General features: G+C 46.1%; 5 protein-coding genes across 5 annotated transcripts; 3 read left to right on the plus strand and 2 right to left on the minus strand.

The window, feature by feature from the left end:
• The first annotated feature begins 136 nt into the window (after positions 1-136).
• Positions 137-2060, plus strand: COCSUDRAFT_31881 (Macrocin-O-methyltransferase). The gene is made up of 2 exons (XM_005642532.1): positions 137-189; positions 356-2060. The coding sequence occupies exon 2, from the start codon at positions 374-376 to the stop codon at positions 1310-1312; it is 939 nt and encodes a 312-aa protein (XP_005642589.1). The 5' UTR covers positions 137-189; positions 356-373; the 3' UTR covers positions 1313-2060.
• Positions 2061-3792: 1732 nt separating this feature from the next.
• On the minus strand, positions 3793-6508 carry COCSUDRAFT_45675 (hypothetical protein; the record flags this gene model as incomplete). Its single annotated transcript, XM_005642533.1, has 8 exons — positions 3793-3974; positions 4272-4400; positions 4509-4573; positions 4696-4922; positions 5091-5266; positions 5465-5540; positions 6074-6220; positions 6317-6508. 8 exons carry the CDS (start codon positions 6506-6508, stop codon positions 3793-3795), a joined length of 1194 nt encoding a protein of 397 aa, XP_005642590.1.
• Positions 6509-7050: 542 nt separating this feature from the next.
• COCSUDRAFT_31882 (Macrocin-O-methyltransferase) lies at positions 7051-8299 on the plus strand (the record flags this gene model as incomplete). Its single annotated transcript, XM_005642534.1, has 2 exons — positions 7051-7181; positions 7343-8299. Exon 2 carries the CDS (start codon positions 7361-7363, stop codon positions 8297-8299), a length of 939 nt encoding a protein of 312 aa, XP_005642591.1. The 5' UTR covers positions 7051-7181; positions 7343-7360.
• A 2191-nt stretch (positions 8300-10490) lies between these two features.
• COCSUDRAFT_21038 (hypothetical protein) lies at positions 10491-12613 on the plus strand (the record flags this gene model as incomplete). Its single annotated transcript, XM_005642535.1, has 7 exons — positions 10491-10622; positions 10789-10986; positions 11195-11242; positions 11349-11501; positions 11626-11816; positions 12031-12178; positions 12398-12613. Coding segments are annotated over 7 exons (1086 nt in total), but the record flags the coding sequence as incomplete, so codon positions are not given.
• Positions 12614-13453: 840 nt separating this feature from the next.
• COCSUDRAFT_45678 (hypothetical protein) lies at positions 13454-14426 on the minus strand (the record flags this gene model as incomplete). Its single annotated transcript, XM_005642536.1, has 5 exons — positions 13454-13618; positions 13776-13845; positions 13905-13999; positions 14090-14196; positions 14267-14426. The coding sequence occupies 5 exons, from the start codon at positions 14424-14426 to the stop codon at positions 13454-13456; spliced, it is 597 nt and encodes a 198-aa protein (XP_005642593.1).
• Positions 14427-17561: the final 3135 nt, after the last annotated feature.

Consider the following 17561-nt stretch of genomic DNA (forward strand, 5'->3'; position numbering starts at 1 on the left):
TTTGGTTATAGAAGGGAAACATCGGTAAATGTACTTTTTGTGAATAAAAAATCGCCCAATTTGATAAAAAAATTGGTCACACGAAAAAATCCCAGCAAAATGCCAGAAGGGTGCGACTTGCTGAGAACAAACACGGCACGGTCCAATACCAGGTTTGAAGAAGCCTACTGATTAGTGCGTTGAGGCTTGGTGCGCCTCAGATGTGTGCTCACAGCTAATACGATAAGTCATTTTTTTTGTCGTCACTCACTCCTGGTTACGTAGAAGACAGGGCTTGCCTCAGTCGGTGTACTGACTATGCAGCTTGAAAAATGTCGTTGTCGGTGCCTCTGACAACTGCCTGCCTATTTTTCAGGAGAACAATTTACGAGCAATGATGAGATGCATCTTCTTCCTGCTTGGAATCTTACTACCAATCTCATGTGCCGAGAATTACAGAGGCACACACTTGCAAGCGGCTGTGCAATGCTCACGCCGTACAAAATCCAGCGATGCCCCCGACCTTCGAGAAATCTATCTGTGGACACTGAAGAACTCTTTGACCGGGATGCTATTGCAGACTCCTTCTTACCAGGCTTACGTATCAGCTATGAACACAGCAGACATGCCTGTTTACAACGAAAGCGTACGTAGCGTCGGACGGGACTGGCCCTTGTACGGCTTAACTATGGTGGGCATCAAGCGCCTTGACAACCTACAAAAACTGATCACCACGATACTGGCAAACAACGTGGCGGGCGATTTCGTGGAATGCGGTGTCTGGCGTGGAGGGTCTTCAATTTTCATGCGTGGTGTCTTGAAGGCATACAATAGCTTGGACCGTGTTATTCACCTTGTTGACTCTTTTGATGGCCTTCCACCCGCATCCACACCGGAGGATGAAGACATTTGGAGCCAGGTCAATTTTTTGAAGGTGCCCCAGGACACGGTTGAAGATGGGTTCTCGAGATACCACCTCCTCGACAATCAGGTGCAGTTTCATAAAGGGTTTTTCCGTCACAGCCTGCCAAGATTCCGGAAGAACTTTGGGGATCGTAAGATTGCGCTTTTGCGCATGGACGGGGACATGTATGAGAGCACCATGGACATTTTGTTCAATCTCGCGGATGTCCTAGCACCCGGCGCTTGCATCGTTGTGGATGACTGGGTGATTGAGGCATGCCAAAAAGCCATGAAGGAATTTTTCGACATGCATAACATGCGCCCTGAAATCATTCCCATTGACAATGATGCCGTCTACTTCTGCCTGGATGAAAGCATTGACCTCAAAATGGCGTGGTATGAGCAATTTAACAAAAAGCGCAGCCCTTGAGATTTCTTATGATGGTTTTTACATTTTTCATATGACAAAGTGATGAATGCTGTTGCACTCTCACCCATTTCCCCAGGCGGGTGATCAACAAGTTTCTTGTGTGATGGGACATCTTTGACGACAGACACGATCGCGCAGATACTCGGCTAGCCTCATGCTAAAATTCAAACTCAATTGCAAACTGAGGCTCAATGGTGCCACGGTGTGGCATGTTTCGGCGATTGCCACAGTGTGACTCACATCGGATGTGATGCATCATGACCAGCGTCGGATTCCAGTAGGCTTGTGGTGCTCTGCGCACACTTTAGCTTGTGTGAGTCTGTTATAGAGATTTAGATGTCCAGCTTCTCTGGAAAAATTCATATACTGTAGTACAGGGGTACAAGTCCAACACAATTGGCCATTTTGTTGTGATAGAACTGAAGTGCTAGAGTTTGTGAACAATCGTTTGGCAAGATTTAGAACTTTTGTTGCTATTGTTGTACAGTGCATTGTGGTGCTGTGCAACGGAGTGCAAATATGTCGTGGTAGGCCCTTCCCCGGGATTGTAGTACAATCCCAGGGATTCAATCTCGCAGGGAAGTTGAGTGGCTACTAGTGGTGGTACCTAGGCATTAAGGGCCCTTGGGGAAGGGGTAATTAATATACTAAGTATATTCATTACTATTTAGTATATGAACTTACTGAGTATATTAATTACCCCAACCCGGGATGCACCTCAAAAATAGATGTAATAAGTTTCAGTCACATCAAAGTCCAACTTAAACGTCAACCCAAATATTTTGCCAAGTTTAGTTCAATGAAGATCCGAAAGTTGCCAGTGGTGACAAAGCAAGCATCGGGCCATTGTACAATGCACATGTGCAGTAACTAAGCAGAATGTCATGACTTTCCATGATTAACATATTGATAGCATGGCATGAATATGATACCATGCAGTTTCGTTGTGGAGCCAGAGACAATCTCTGCAGAAGATGTTTTAGCACATATGCACGAGGAGCCATGGTACGTGGTTGTACACTACAATGACAAGTGGAAGCTCAAACACATCGAGGCAAGACGCTATGTCAAGGAAGTCCCCAAAAGCATGGCACGAAAAAAAAACGAATGCGAACGACGCCAAAGCTACAAACTAAAGGTGAACGGAGAGCCTTCGACGATGATTCAATATCAGAAGAAAAAGGGCAAGTTGTGTACCTCGCACACTGGGAGGACACTGAAATAGAGACCGGTCGACCGCACACCTTAAGTACTTCTACCATAAAAAGTGTCGGAGGCGATGCAAAATTGAAAAAGGCACAAATATTGCGGGCACCACGAAAACAAAGATCACGTGGGAACCAGAATGGACCATGATCGATAACATCGACTCTGTTCCGGCGCATAAAATGAACAGAGAAAGATGTGAGGCCGAGTCGCTGGCAACAGCAACCGAAGCTGAAAACGCCAGAAAGACCGCAGCGACCCGAAGGGCCCGCTGCCCCACCTTAAAACTGACCACAAGAGCCCTGTTTTAAAAAAAATGTATTTTATAAATATAGAAATATATTATTTAAGCCCAGAAAGATGCCTGTTACAAAGGTGTATTGGGATGCAATGTGTTCTACTACTGCTAGTTCAAGTTTCTAGTACAAACTAAGACCCTAAAACAAACCCTAAGCTTGCATGTTGACTGCCTCATATCGTTCAAGTGCTGCTGGGTCTGCCACAATGTGCTGGCTCTATTGCTGGCAGCTGCAAGACTTGTCTGCTGTTTGCCAGAGCTCTTTGCATTTGATGCAATGGGTTGGGCATCCTGTGGCTGTGTGGCCTGTCTCAAGAGATTTATGCAACCCACAAGCACAACAGTGCTTTTTGGTGTTTTTGCCTCCCCTTCTGTTGGTGGCAGGCACCTGAACTTGCACTGCCAGGCTGCCCTGAGACATCTGCCTTTGCTCTGCCAACTTCAGCCTTCTATGCTGCCTGGCTGCTGCTGTGATGGCCGCATTTCTGACAGTGCTCAACTGCTGCATGCTGTTTGCTGCCCCTGTCAGTGCTGCAGCTGCAACAGCACTTGCATTGGCTGACACTTCATATCTGATATTCTTCAAGTGCAGAGGGCTGGTCAGTTTGAGCTGCTGATCTGGGGGAACATATGGCCCTCCCTCCTGGCAACAGTCTGAAGACAAGAGCACTCGTGTCAGATCTTTAGTATTTCCATTGTCCTATGATAACTTATCATATTAATTGAATTAATAAAACACATATTTTGCCAAGATCAAATCCAAAAAATATTTTGTTTGTATTTTGACCTGCTCCTGAGATGCTTCAAGCCTCTTTGGGCTGCCAGCAGAGTTGAAACTTTCCAGCTCATTTGCACTGAGCCCATTGGGGCTGCCCTCTCCAGACTGTATACAAAGAAGAATGCTCAACATCCAAATCAAAATGTGTTCAAGCTTTCCAGTGGTGTGTGCCAACAATTTATGAATATTCACTTGTTTCTACCAGGCAGCGTTGAACTGTGTAGCCATGTTGACAAAATTGTCGGAGCCATCCCGATTCTTCATGGCTGAGTCACTGTGCAGGCTGAAAAAGAGAGCTACCTCGCCATCTGTCTGAATAGGGAACGCCAAATCCATAGGTTTCAAAAGGCGCCTCGGTCCTCTCTGCTTCTTTCTGCCACCTGACACATCCCCCAGAAACAAGTTATTTCTTGTCCCTTTGCTTGTCAGGGAGCAGATGGTATTAATCTCTTAGAGAGTGCCAACCAGAAACCAGGGGTGCAAGGAAAACCTCCAGAGCCAGGAGAAGGTGCACTGCCTTGTGCAGTGCTTGCATCTTGCAAAACCTGTCAAGGGGCCCCTCTGCAGAAATGCAAGTGCAGCAATCAGCTTGAAGACCTGCTGCTATGTTTTTCACATGAATTGATTAGCTGCATCACATGTGTGCCCTAAGATTGCAGCTGAATCAAGAGAAATACCTGTGCGCTGCGTGGCAACATGGTGGGGAACGGCGGTCAGCAAGAGTGGTGAGGGTGGCTCCACAGCGGCGGGCGGGGAGGGCGTTGCCAGCGCCAGGAGGGCGTCTGCAGGTTTGCTGGCGTGCCCATCTGTCACAGACACTGACATTATTTTCAAAAAGGCACTCATGCTTTGCAGATTGGGTATAAGTTCCTGAATTATTCAGATGCATGCTGCATTGGCTACATGTGGCTTACCCTGCTCTGGAGGCTCTGCCTGTATGGGCAGAGCCTGTGGAGTTGGCTCTGCCTGGAAGCATGCCCTGTGCACCCATTTGTCCCCCTTGGCATTGCAGCACGATTTCGCTGCCCACAGGTGCATGGGCGCCAGATCTCGTCGTCCAGCCTGTGTACATGCAAAGGCAGTCAATTCCAGTATCAGGACATGAAAACGACAAGAAGGATGTCACTACCAAGCCAGCCCAATATCTCACTTGATAGGAATGCAGCAGACGCGGCAGGCTTGTCCAACCACTTCAGTGATCGAAAAGGCTGTCCAGAAGGGGTGCCGCAAAGTCCTGGTAGTGTAGTATTGGGCAGTGGTCTGGGGCACAAGCGGCGCAGCAGCCTCCTGCTGCCCATGCTGCCTGGGACACCGCCGCAGCTGAGCCTCTGCAACACAGGTGCGCGCAGATTTGAAAAAATCCACGACAGCCCCCATGACTCTGCATGCACCTGTCATTAATTTGTTGAACATGCTGCCAATTCTGTATGGGCAAAACTGTGTATAGCCCTGATGGCATGGATTTTTAAACGATCTGACAATTTGGCAGAAAGTACCTGGCTGCACACGCGCAGACTTTTGAGGAGCTGGATTGCCTCCCTGCATGCTGGCCGGCATGCGGCGCTTGCGCCGCCGGGTGCCACTGCAGGGGTGTGCGGCTGGGCTGGAGCTCGGGCCGCACTCCTCAGGCTCAGACGGCCCAGCTGCGCTGCTGGCAGCGGCGGTGAGTCATCTGCACATGCAAGTAATAATAAGTATAAAGATTAATGCAGCAAACCGCACCCCCCTGAGCCCCCAGCCCCGCAAAAGAGAGACACCTGCCATATTTGAGAAGGCAAGCAATTTCCTCAAAAAGCCCATGGCTGACACACCTCCAAAATCATAAACTACAATCACAATTTTGATCCATTTACAAGAAACTAATCCACACCTTGATATTGTCGCCCCAGCAAAATATACAATGCAGATACAAACTCTCTACCTTCCTTCCGAAGACTCAGAAGATGCTAATAACACCAATGAGTACAATGAAACCACAGTGGCGTGTTGCTACGCCCCGGACGGGCGTTGTTTTGGGCCTTTGGCAGAAGAGCGCGCTGAAATGCTTTACAATACTTACAATAGGTGCCTTGAAGTGCAACTAGAACATGAAGACACACTCAACCGTAACCACGAGGAGCTTTTCTCCAAGAAATACGCAAGCTTTTGATGCGGTACAGAGATGGACAATCGCATCTCGGATGCAAGATAAGCACTGAAAGGCAGATTACGATTGGCGACACGCTCCACAATATCCTTTGCATTGGTCTAGAAATGAATAAAGAGCGCTTTGCATCTCCCCTGAACGTGAATTCTGACACGAAAGAATACTGGAGCACCCACCCCGACGATGCCATCTCTGGGGCACGAATTGATGCCTATCAGTGCAACTGGGAAGCCGAAGCTATTGCCCATCGCATTGCAGCCTCCATCTCTGGGGCAGCCGCCACGGGGTGTGCTTGTGATGCACTAAGACAATTGTACAACTGTTCAACTGTACTACGTAGTATACAATCATATAGTGTATACATTCAGCTGGTGCCTCGCGTTCTTTTGCATTACTACGTTGGCGCTTCCCTCTTGCCTTCAAGCACAGCAGTTTACAGCCAGCTTCAGCATACCCGCATTTGCCGGACACCGAGCACCCCTGCCAGCAAGGTCCATCCTTGAGGTCTCTAAGTGATATGGATGGCCAGATTTGGATCATTATTGAGGTTTGTCAGCTTTGTATGTGGCTGGATACAATTTTGCCAGGTTTGTATAAACCCTCAACCCTTGTTCCAGTGTGTATAGGCGCGGCAAAGACTGAAATAATTATTTGAAAGGCTTTAAGGAGCAATATGTTAGTACCCCAAGTACTCAGGTGACTCGAAAGTGTCTTACTAAGTAGACTTAGTTTAGAGTCCCCTGGATGGTTTGTTAACGGGGTCGTCATATTTCATGAATCGTACATCTTACATACTATTGTTGACTATTTCCAGGGTCCGATCATCTGGCATTAGCTAAATATATTTATAAATCTATAGACATCATCCACTTTATGTTATGTATGTAGTATTTTCCATCCTTTTTCGACCCTAAAACCCTAAATCCACAGGCCAGAGGCATCAGATCTATGAAGGGTACTAATCCGGTGCAGGGATTTAATGTTTGATATTATTATTATTATTATTATATACGATGTGTGAATATCCATGATCATGATAGGCTGCAGACTACTGTAGGCCCCGCAGATGTGGCTGCAGATGCCCTGCGTGTATGCCCTATGGCCTCTGGCACTGGGTTTGCCGACCATGTGATAATAATAATAATATAAATCCACATTGCATTCCCCGTAAAAAAATATTACTATACAGGCCCCTTTCCTAAACCTGAACTTGAAACCCTGATATCAATATTCCTTAAATCCTAAGCTAAAAGTGGATGAAGAATAATTACATAGCTTTTTGCGATTGATAAGTTTATCAATGAATACTACGCACGAATGCGCGGACACATAGATTTCGTCAAGAAGTATTTTTGCCAGAAGGATGCGACTTGCTGAGAAAAATCAGGGCACGGTCCAGTGACTTCTTCAAAGGAATAGTGCGATCAACGGTTGATGCTTGGTGCGCCTCAGAAGTGTACTAAGGCATTTTTGCCGACAATCCCTCCTAGTCAAGAAGAAGAGAGTGCTTGCCTTATCCGGTATAGGTGTAATGCAGCTTGAAAAAGCTCTTAATAATGTGTCGTTGTTTGGGGCCTCACACAACTATCTGGTTTTTTCCAGGAGACAATTTCAAGAGCAATGATGAAATGCATCTTCTTCCTGCTTGGGATTTTAATACCAATCTCATGTGCGGAGAGATACAGAGGCACACACTTGCAAGCGGCTGTACACTGTTCACGCCGTACCAAAACCAGCGATGCCCCCGACCTTCGAGAAATCTATCTGTGGACACTGAAGAACTCTTTGACCGGGATGCTATTGCAGACTCCTTCTTACCAGGCTTACGTATCAGCTATGAACACAGCAGACATGCCTGTTTACAACGAAAGCGTACGTAGCGTCGGACGGGACTGGCCCTTGTACGGCTTAACTATGGTGGGCATCAAGCGCCTTGACAACCTACAAAAACTGATCACCACGATACTGGCAAACAACGTGGCGGGCGATTTCGTGGAATGCGGTGTCTGGCGTGGAGGGTCTTCAATTTTCATGCGTGGTGTCTTGAAGGCATACAATAGCTTGGACCGTGTTATTCACCTTGTTGACTCTTTTGATGGCCTTCCACCCGCATCCACACCGGAGGATGAAGACATTTGGAGCCAGGTCAATTTTTTGAAGGTGCCCCAGGACACGGTTGAAGATGGGTTCTCGAGATACCACCTCCTCGACAATCAGGTGCAGTTTCATAAAGGGTTTTTCCGTCACAGCCTGCCAAGATTCCGGAAGAACTTTGGGGATCGTAAGATTGCGCTTTTGCGCATGGACGGGGACATGTATGAGAGCACCATGGACATTTTGTTCAATCTCGCGGATGTCCTAGCACCCGGCGCTTGCATCGTTGTGGATGACTGGGTGATTGAGGCATGCCAAAAAGCCATGAAGGAATTTTTCGACATGCATAACATGCGCCCTGAAATCATTCCCATTGACAATGATGCCGTTTACTTCTGCTTGGATGAAAGCGTTGACCTCAAAATGGCGTGGTATGAGCGATTTAACAAAAAGCGCAGCCCTTGAGTTCTTTCTTGGACGTGAAGTTTATTTGCAAAGTTCTCGTGGTGCACTCCTACCCATTTCCCTAGGCGGGTGATTTGATGTATCATGGCCTGGGCAAATACAATAGGCTCGTGATGCTATGCGCACGTTTTAGCCTATGTGAGTCTCTTATAGAAATTGAAATCTAGATGAGCAGTTCCTCTGGAACAATCAAATACTGGGTGTCCACCCATGTAGTACAATCCAACAGATGTGACAATTTTGCTGTGAAAGGAATTTTACACTTAGCAAGGGGCGTCAATCTGATGTGCAGTACAATCTCTCAGGCTGGTTGCCACATTGAAATATACCGTGACGGTATCATAAACCAGCACCCATTGTCCGTTACTTCATGATACCGTCACGGTATATCGCAATTTGGCAACCATCAGAGGCCAATGTCTGCTTAGCTAATTAGATCCTGTCACCGTGACATTATGTGACATTATAATCACTAATTAGTACTAGTTGGGCAAGCCCACGTGCGGATTGGACAAACGTTTTCTTGTGCAAGACTCTGGGCAAAATGTGAATACTCAAACGAAGGTGCTGTTATTGTTTAGATTTTCACCAGCTGGTACGGCCCGTATCTGCGGGGCATACATGCACCCCGATGCACCCCTGGCCTGGGGTGCATCGGGGTGCATGTATGCCCCGCTCGGCCCTATATGCCTGGGATTGTGGCATTGAGTGCCACTGGCTCCCTACTAGGCAATGCACCCCGGGGTAGGGGAGTTTGATACACTCAGTAGGCTATTTGTATGAGAAATTAAGTCATTGAATGAGCAAATAGCCTACTCAGTATTTGATTTACCCCGGGTAGGGTAGGGTAGGGCCTCAAAAAGCGATATCATCGATGTAATAGTCACTATAAAGTCTAACTGTATATTGAATATAGACTTCAACCTGAACTTCGTACGGAATTCTAGAAAACCTAAAAGTTGCCAGAAATTTCAAAGCAAGTAACGTGCCATTGTGCGACTCGCATAACTCGGAGGACTTTTCAATTATCTCAAGTACTCATCATGACTACTACTCATAGTATCATACTATGCCATACCGTATATGATGTAATATGCTATTGTTGTTAGTCATGATAGCAAGCAATTGCAACATGCACTGACAACGGTCAACGTTGCAAGTCTCCTCACTGGACCTGGGCCAGTTGACTCCAGGAAAAACTTGCTAGCTATAATGCTATTCAATGCCAGTTCTATTGAGACAGATTTTCCGCTCTAATAACTTTCTTAAAAGTGTTGAATAAGCAACGAGTTCAACAATTTGTATCTAAAGATAGCGTCATTTTTTCAGCGCCAGCATGCGGCGCAGTGCGTTCTCGCTAGAGCACCTGATTAGAGCAGGCACAGAGTGTCAAAGGTCTCCGCAGGCCTTAGGCCTACCTAGGTGGAGGCACTTCCAACTTGAAGACTAGAGAGTATATAAGTAAACGTTCCAAAGCCAAGGATGTCATGTACTACATGTATACTATAGGCCGGGCCTAGTACTACTGTAGACCTAGTAAGCCTAGTAGGACTGAACGGAGGTTACTGGACAATAACGGCTAGCTAGCCTATAGATATTGTATTGGCCCCGGCTGGCGGGGGGCGGTTAGTACTGTGCACCTTGCCCACGGTCGATTGGGTCTTGCTTGGATCTGGCGAGTCCATCAAGGGGTAGGTTTATGGCAGCCTTCAACTGCAGCTTGTCTGCAGAACGCATTTGGCCTTTTGAAAAAGAAAGGCTGTAATATTAATGATAATAATGAGTATCAAGTAGGGGTAAAGAAAACAGTTGTTCCTCAAATACCCCCGATAATCATAGGGGTCTTCACAGCGTGCAATGTCTGCACTCTCGATGACAAAGCCATTGCGTTCACTGCCTGCGTTCAATCGCACTTCACCTTGATGCTTATGCTTGTCGCTAACTGCCACACGACACATACTCTACGTGGTGCTATAACGATAATTTCGTATGTCCAGTACTACTAGGACTGTTTTATTGATCTTGTTGTACAATTTGTCATGTGGTGGATTTTCTTTAGCTCAATCTTATGCTCTTGGGGCAAAAGCAAGGTGCGCGTGGTATTATTCTAGCTCGTCAATTGAAGTGCTGCGGGCGGAAATCGGCTGCTTTTTAGCGATGGACATTTTGCCATCTTTACAGGCAACAGTTGGCGATAAGAAGGACGCTGGTACTCTACACCTTTTCGTCCACGGATGCGCAATATTTAGATAATTTAAAGTTCTTCGTAAATGAAGGTATCAGGGGATCTGATGATTCCAACTACATCATTATTCAACAACAGGTATTTTCAGAACTGTTGTGCAACGGGTTAAAGATATCTCGATTTCATTGCATGTGCATAAAATAGTTCGGCCTTGCTGCAAAGCAAACAAAACACGAAACATGAAGGAAGCCGACCGTCTCCTACTGTTTATGTCGTGTAAGCGCTCTCGTGTTCAACTGCTCAGGATGGTGGGCTTGATTCTATCAAACAACTCCCTCGGCTTCCGAGCAATGCACGATACGTGACACACAAGAACGCCTGTTATGACTGGGGGACGTTTGGTTGGGCGCTATTACAAATTGGATCTGGGCTTCATAATTACAGCTACTTTGTCTTTATAAACGCCTCTGTCCGCGGCCCTTACCTTCCGACCTACTGGCCGGTTTAACAACTTTCCTTCTATTCTCAGTACATGGCTATCCCATTTTATTATTATTATTATTACATCTTAGAGATCCACCGGGAGACCAAGGCTCAGAACTATACAAGACATGTTCTAATAAGCTTCCTTCAGATTTAATTCCTGGATGGCTTTGTTCATGCTACCATCATCTACCTATCGTCATGTAAGATGCATGTATGATTTGCAGAGAGGGTGGCATTGGAGCAAGATCCTTACCACTCGTCTTAATTCTAAGGTATATTCACAGGATGCACTCCCCATGGGGACACTCTTGACTACTTCGCTGTTGGTCCTAATATCATGCTTGGGGTGTTGGCTTGAGCAGTTTGATTTTCACGCAGACCAAGCTTGTCGGAAGCACAATCAGTTGCCAGTGTTGGCTTCGAGATGGTGATGATCCTGATCAACAACGATGCAATCCACACGTGCAAAGCTATTTGATGGCAACAGATCAGGCACGTACACTACATAACACCAGTAGTTGCAACGCAGGTGTCACTTTTACAGCTCCCTTCACAACTGAAATGCTTTAGCGTCACATTGTATGACTCGCACAGGATAACACACTTTCAAGGCCTTAGGCTCTCAGCTAATAATGCCGCCACTTCTTGGGTGTAGGTTGGCTTACAGCTTTTGCTTAAGGACAGACGCGTGTTTCGTTGCCACAAGAGCATGAGCTCAGCAATCTACGATGCTGAAGTAGGTGCTTCAAGAGTGATTCTTGGAGCTGGTTTCACCATCGATTCATTGATGTTGCGATACAGAGATTTGGATTGGACGGACAAGAGAAATTGGGATTGCAATGCTAGGTGAACCTGACCCTTGCTTATTTTGAAACACATGTGGATAGAGAGGATGGCCTCATCGACGAACAAAAGCATGTCTAGAAAAAGTAGGTTTCTGAGATGAGGTCCTACTAACCGTCAAAATATTGGCACTCCTTGTCGTTTGTGCTAAAAGGAATCATCCTTCAGGGAATCCTTCTGAAGAGGACACAACGCTGATTGTGTTGCTTTTTCGCAGGACAAACCCCACCAGTGAATTTTCGTATGATGGTATCCAAATAAATCCTTTGGAGGTTCTTTTTGTGAAAGTGAAAAGCTTCCATTTGGAAAGCGAGTGGGTCTCGACTCAACTTGCTGTAACGTATGATCGATGGCGGCTTAATCAGGTGCGTTGAAAACAACAGTCCCGAAGGGATCATGAAATCTGCCATGTAGGATTTGTGACAGATTTTTACTTTCTACTTCCTTGGACAGCCCTTGGAATTACACCATAATAGTGTTAACGACCGTGGGCTTACTAATATCATAGATGGCCCTTGCCATGCCAACCTTTTCTGCCCATTGATAAAAGTCTTGAATATCGTGAACCTTCTATTTCGTTGCAGGGGGTGCCTGGAGGTGTCTCAACAAATGAAATGATCAATTTTGAAAAAAACTTGAAAATGGCGAGAATGGCAAAAATGCGTCTTCGTGGTAATGATTGTTTTGACTTCGATTATTTTCGTGATAACTTGCCGGTTGACTCAAAGGGACTTCGGAGGAATGCCCTTTGGGACTTATTTGTGGAACAAGATCAATTTTCTGGTAGACCGTTCAGGTGAAGCCCACTCTTAGCACTGCAGGCCGAATATTACATATTTTTGATGCAAGGCCACTTTGACGACGCGTGTCGATACAACTTTTCCTTCTTGAAGTAATTCAGCCAACGTCCATTCTTGATATATATGCCTGCAAACGTACAGAAGAACATCCGTGAAAAGTAAAGATGAATATTGATATAATGCTCAACCAGCAACTTCAGAATGTTTTCTGGCATGTTTTGTCGTCGTGTTTCCCCGTATGCTACTATCATTTCTTCTTCCCTATTGGATTGTCACATGCATAAATTTTTTGTGTTGCAGATTTACATGTGACAACCCTTTCAAAAAGGGAGCAAATGTTGACCACGTAATGGACATGCTAACGGCTGTGGCATAGGCAGATTTTTTCAGTGTTCAGCATAGGAATCAACAAACCGTACAAAAAGGAAATCTTTTAATTGGGTCACTCCGAGAAGACAACCTGGGCAGCACACAACCTTAGACAGTCCTTTCAGGTTGAAAATTAAGATGATTCAGAGTTTGCTATGAGCATATGCATGCGAGGAATATCTTTTGAACCCCAAAGGTGTCTTTGGGACACCTATAGCTGCACTGCTAGCAATAGATCAGCTGCAATAATTGCAGGGCACCTTCTTCAAAAAGGTCCATAACAGCACTCATCGTGACGGTGACACCATGCCAATGACCCTGATGCTATCTGGATCCAATGGAGAGGACGGTGGGCGTTGGGGCAGGACCGAATGGCATTGTTGGTCAGGACGAAAATCACATGTATATCAACATGTATGCCCGCTGACATTTTGAGGCATTGCATGGAGCAATGATGCATGCCTTTTCCTTTCAAAGTAGGTTACTAAAGAAGTAGTACTTTGTTGGCTCATATAGCATTTCCATCCCTTGGAATCTTGTTTTGTTGGGTTTTCTCCTATAGAAGTCTTGAAAACTGCCAGTCCAATGAGTCATCCGAATCGGATGATCCATGTCTGTCCAGAATATGTAGATGTACTGCACCGTGCAGTGATTGTATTGTGACAAGTTTTTGAATATCTCATGAAAGCCGCTGAGAAGAGCTCTCGAAGTGGCGTTGGCATAGCCAGCAGGCGCAAGCATTATGCATGGCATGATGCAAGGCATCAAAATCAAAGGGTAAACTGAATCCTACCTGACTCAGGGGCATTTCGGAAATGCCCCCAAAACCACCAGTATTTTTAGCCCAGAGTTTCTTCAACATCCTATTAGTTGCCACCTTTGTGGCTTCAGTGGTTTTTTTCGAAGACATCTTGAAAGTCACCTTATGGCTCGGATGGCAATGATTGGCTTTAAAGCAATTTCAGCCAAAATTCTTGGAAAATACATCTGCAAGTCACGGATCTGCCTCCACTTCCGCTGCCCATATCCAGTAACCCAACCCAGTCACGTCACACGTCACGTGCAACCATCCTCCTTTATCTGCCACCCTTGTATCTACTAAATTACCTCCCACCTACTTAGTAGATCTCGATTTCCGCCCACATATGGTTTAACTCCTAGGAAAAGTAGGCTACTAGCTAGTAGTACTAGCTTAAATTTCAAAAATGTTCTACCTTTTACCAACTGAGATGGTTCAAGCCAAGTTGTAGGTTTCATTCAAAAAAGGCATTGATTACTACTCACAGGGGCCCGCCGGGATACTGTATTTTGCACATGTAAGGCTTTCATCCATGAAGTCTTTTGAAAAAATGACGAGAACTGTCAGTGACGTATTCAATAACTTTCTGAGCCTGCCTATTTGGAACCCCCATTGATTAACCAATGAGTGCGTTGAAACGTTCATGATATTAGTATTTGATATAAGTACATTTTAGAGAGCTGTTGGGACTCCCACTGGGAGCCACCTGAGGCTTCTGTCTTGTCGGCAGTCTTTTAGATATCACGAATTTCTGGTGTGTACATTCCGCTTGTGTACATTCCCGTGCATGAACAGATTGCATGCAACCCAACGCTCTCAAAGCCGAAGTGCAAGAACTTCTTGAAGCCTTGAATGGACTGGAATCGAAATATAATATAAGAAAAGTATTTCGCGATTTGCATGCAGATCTTGGCTTCAATCTAGAGCAATTCGTTGGTACTACCTAGTAGTGCTTTCGAACATTGACGCGAATCTGTACTCTTTTATTCCCAAGTACCGCAGACAATCAGGGGACTCTGAAGTAAATAGTCCCCTTGTGACACAGCCGGGGGTGACCGTGTCACAGCGTCGACTAAATGTTTTTTGCACTGTAAACAATTATCCCTTCGAATGTAGCTCAGGCAACCTAGGAACATGTAGGGAAGAGTGATTACGCAGCGTGGGCCCGATTCAGAGGTTACAGAGCAAAGGAATTTACCACTGCTGAGAGGCAGAATAGAGTTGAGGGGAAGTAGCAGTAGTTTGGGGGTTGCAGAGTGCTACTTTGGGTGCAGTCTGTGATGCAAAGTGTCTTTGCTTATAATAAGTTGGGCCCCGGCTGGTGGGGGGCGGTACAAATATTGAGCACCGTGCCCACAATTGATTGGGTCTTGCTTGGATCTGGCAAGTCCAACAAGGGGTAGGAATTTGGCAGCCTTCACATGCAGCTTATCTGCAGACGCACCTTGCCTTCGGCAGGAAAAGCGTGTAATAATAATAATAATAATATGTTGTCGCAGAGTGTGAGTGTCAGTCAGTCTATCATAGACTGAATGATTCTGTATGACCGCGAGTGACGGGAATGCATGAGCTTCGCTGACCTTGTAGCCTTGCCACTGTTGCCCAGTGGGCCTACATTTTGGCAGAGGCTCAGTAGAAATGCTTACATGACAGGAAGCCAACGGTTTTAATATCAATTCAAAATCCTTCTGTAAACTTCTCAAAACCCATCTAGAACATTCAAGTGACACTCTAGAAACATCTACAACATGCACAGTAAACCAGGGTTAGAACATGCCATAACAAGGCTAATCTCAATCATGGGTGATTTAACGTCATAAGGGATCCCTGGTCACGCCACACCCTGTCCACGGCCCCACTCAATGCTCAACTTTGGCGGACCTCTTTCCAGCTAAAATAGGGCGTTGGGCCTTCAAGTCAGTGTTTCGATTAGTGGCTGTTTTCAGCCATTTTGTCTTTTTTGAATTAAATGATGGTGGCCTTCTTTAAGAATCATGGCTGCCGACATATTAGGGGCTAATCGCACTTGAAATGGCATAAGTGGCGCACGTTTTGCCCAAATGTGCCACCGCCATAGTTGTGCCAAGTTTTCTGAGCCAACCCTAATCGTACTGTTTATTTGGCCTAGACGATGGTCAGTGCACGTGAAAACCCGCTCAGTGCAATATGCCAGCGGACACCGATTGAAGGCCCCGGACTGTCTCTTCAGCTTGTTTAGACCAGTCGTGCGGCGTCCGTCTGCCTTACGACGAAGTTTCCGGGAAAAATTTCAGTCGCCAAACCTGCTGGCCGTATCACGTGGGCCAAATTGACCATGTTTTGCTGCTCCGGCGTAGCTTTTTTTTTCTGGGCCAAATTCAGCGAAATGGGCCAAACTTTCGCCGAGTGCGATTAGCATTTGCCAAATGCCATTTGGCACATTTGCGGCGGGGGGCCCGACGGGGCAGAAATGGACCGTCCAAATTGATCCAGTGCGGTTAGCCCCTATAAAGCTAGGTGCTCAGAATGCCATTTGCCGCAACCCCGCAGGGGAATACAAACAAGGCTCGCTTCCTCCTGTGACTCTTCTTGGGAACTGTTATTATCAAGTTCAATCTTGATTGGATTTGGCATCTGGTTAGCTGAATCTAGCGAGGGGCCCGTGGTTGGACCCAACGAAGAGCCCTGCTCGTGTTTGGGGCCAACGACGAGGATTTCTTAGGAACGCGGGCAAAGTTGGCGAAAGTGTGGACGCGAAGCCCTCCGTTCGGGAGATAATGAGGAAACAACCACGAGCTTGACCCCAGAGGGGACTATTAAATGTGGACGAGCCCTTCGTCGAAGTCCCCAGGGTTCATGATAATACTACTTCCCCTCAGAGGGGGCGATAATATAGTACTTCAAGTCCCTATCAAGAAGCGCGTGAAACATTCCGGTGCGATAATTATTCCCTTGAAAACCCTAGTCTTTAAATCAGCGTAGGGCGCTCCAGTTCATTAATCACCCTTGCCGCCCTAAGCACTGGGGACTCTAAACTTTAGAGTCCCCTGCTAAGCAATCAACACAGTGGCAAGTCGAATGCTCTGCTGTGGCTGTAACAAACATCTATGTGTGTGTTGGAATGGGCAGGCGGACAATGACTATCCTGTTGCAAGAGTGAGCACTTCAAAATTTCAGAAGGTAAGCAGGCAGACTCAGACAGACGGATATGCTCATATGTGTGCTTCTTTCATTTGCAAAGCCTTTGTAAACAATCCTGGGTTGCAGCCAAGACATTCAGGTTCCACTCTGAAACAGCCATCGTGGCTGCCTGAAAATTAATGCAGCTGCCAAATTAAGCCTGCCAGGGGAACTAGCCACAGGGCCATAATTCATCAAATCCTTAATTGAAACACTGCTTCGAGTTCGTAACTTACGAATCGTAAGATGATTCTGTCCGATGTCATGTCGCAGGCATTCCGTTTCTCGAGACGCCGTGAACATTGTTCAGCACAAAGCATTTAAAGTACGTTTACAGTGTTCTGATAGACATCAAGCGTCTTGTTTATGACATTTCTTGCGAGTTCATAATGTCGAAGGATTTGCTTTCCTTATTCGGCGCCTATGTGTTTTATTACCACCTTGTAGCTACCGCAGAGGCTTACGAATCTACAGCAAATTTTCAGCTTCATGAGAGTCGCCACCATCACACCGGTTCCGTTTCTGGTTGCGAGCACGGCTCTAGGTTCAGGTATTCCACATTGCTGCACTATAGACCTTGTGATTTGTTGATTGTGATGGAAAATATGGTGCGAATTTCGG

The sequence above is a fragment of the Coccomyxa subellipsoidea genome (genome assembly GCF_000258705.1).
Source record: "Coccomyxa subellipsoidea C-169, whole genome shotgun sequence".
Taxonomy (NCBI): Eukaryota; Viridiplantae; Chlorophyta; class Trebouxiophyceae; family Coccomyxaceae; genus Coccomyxa; species Coccomyxa subellipsoidea.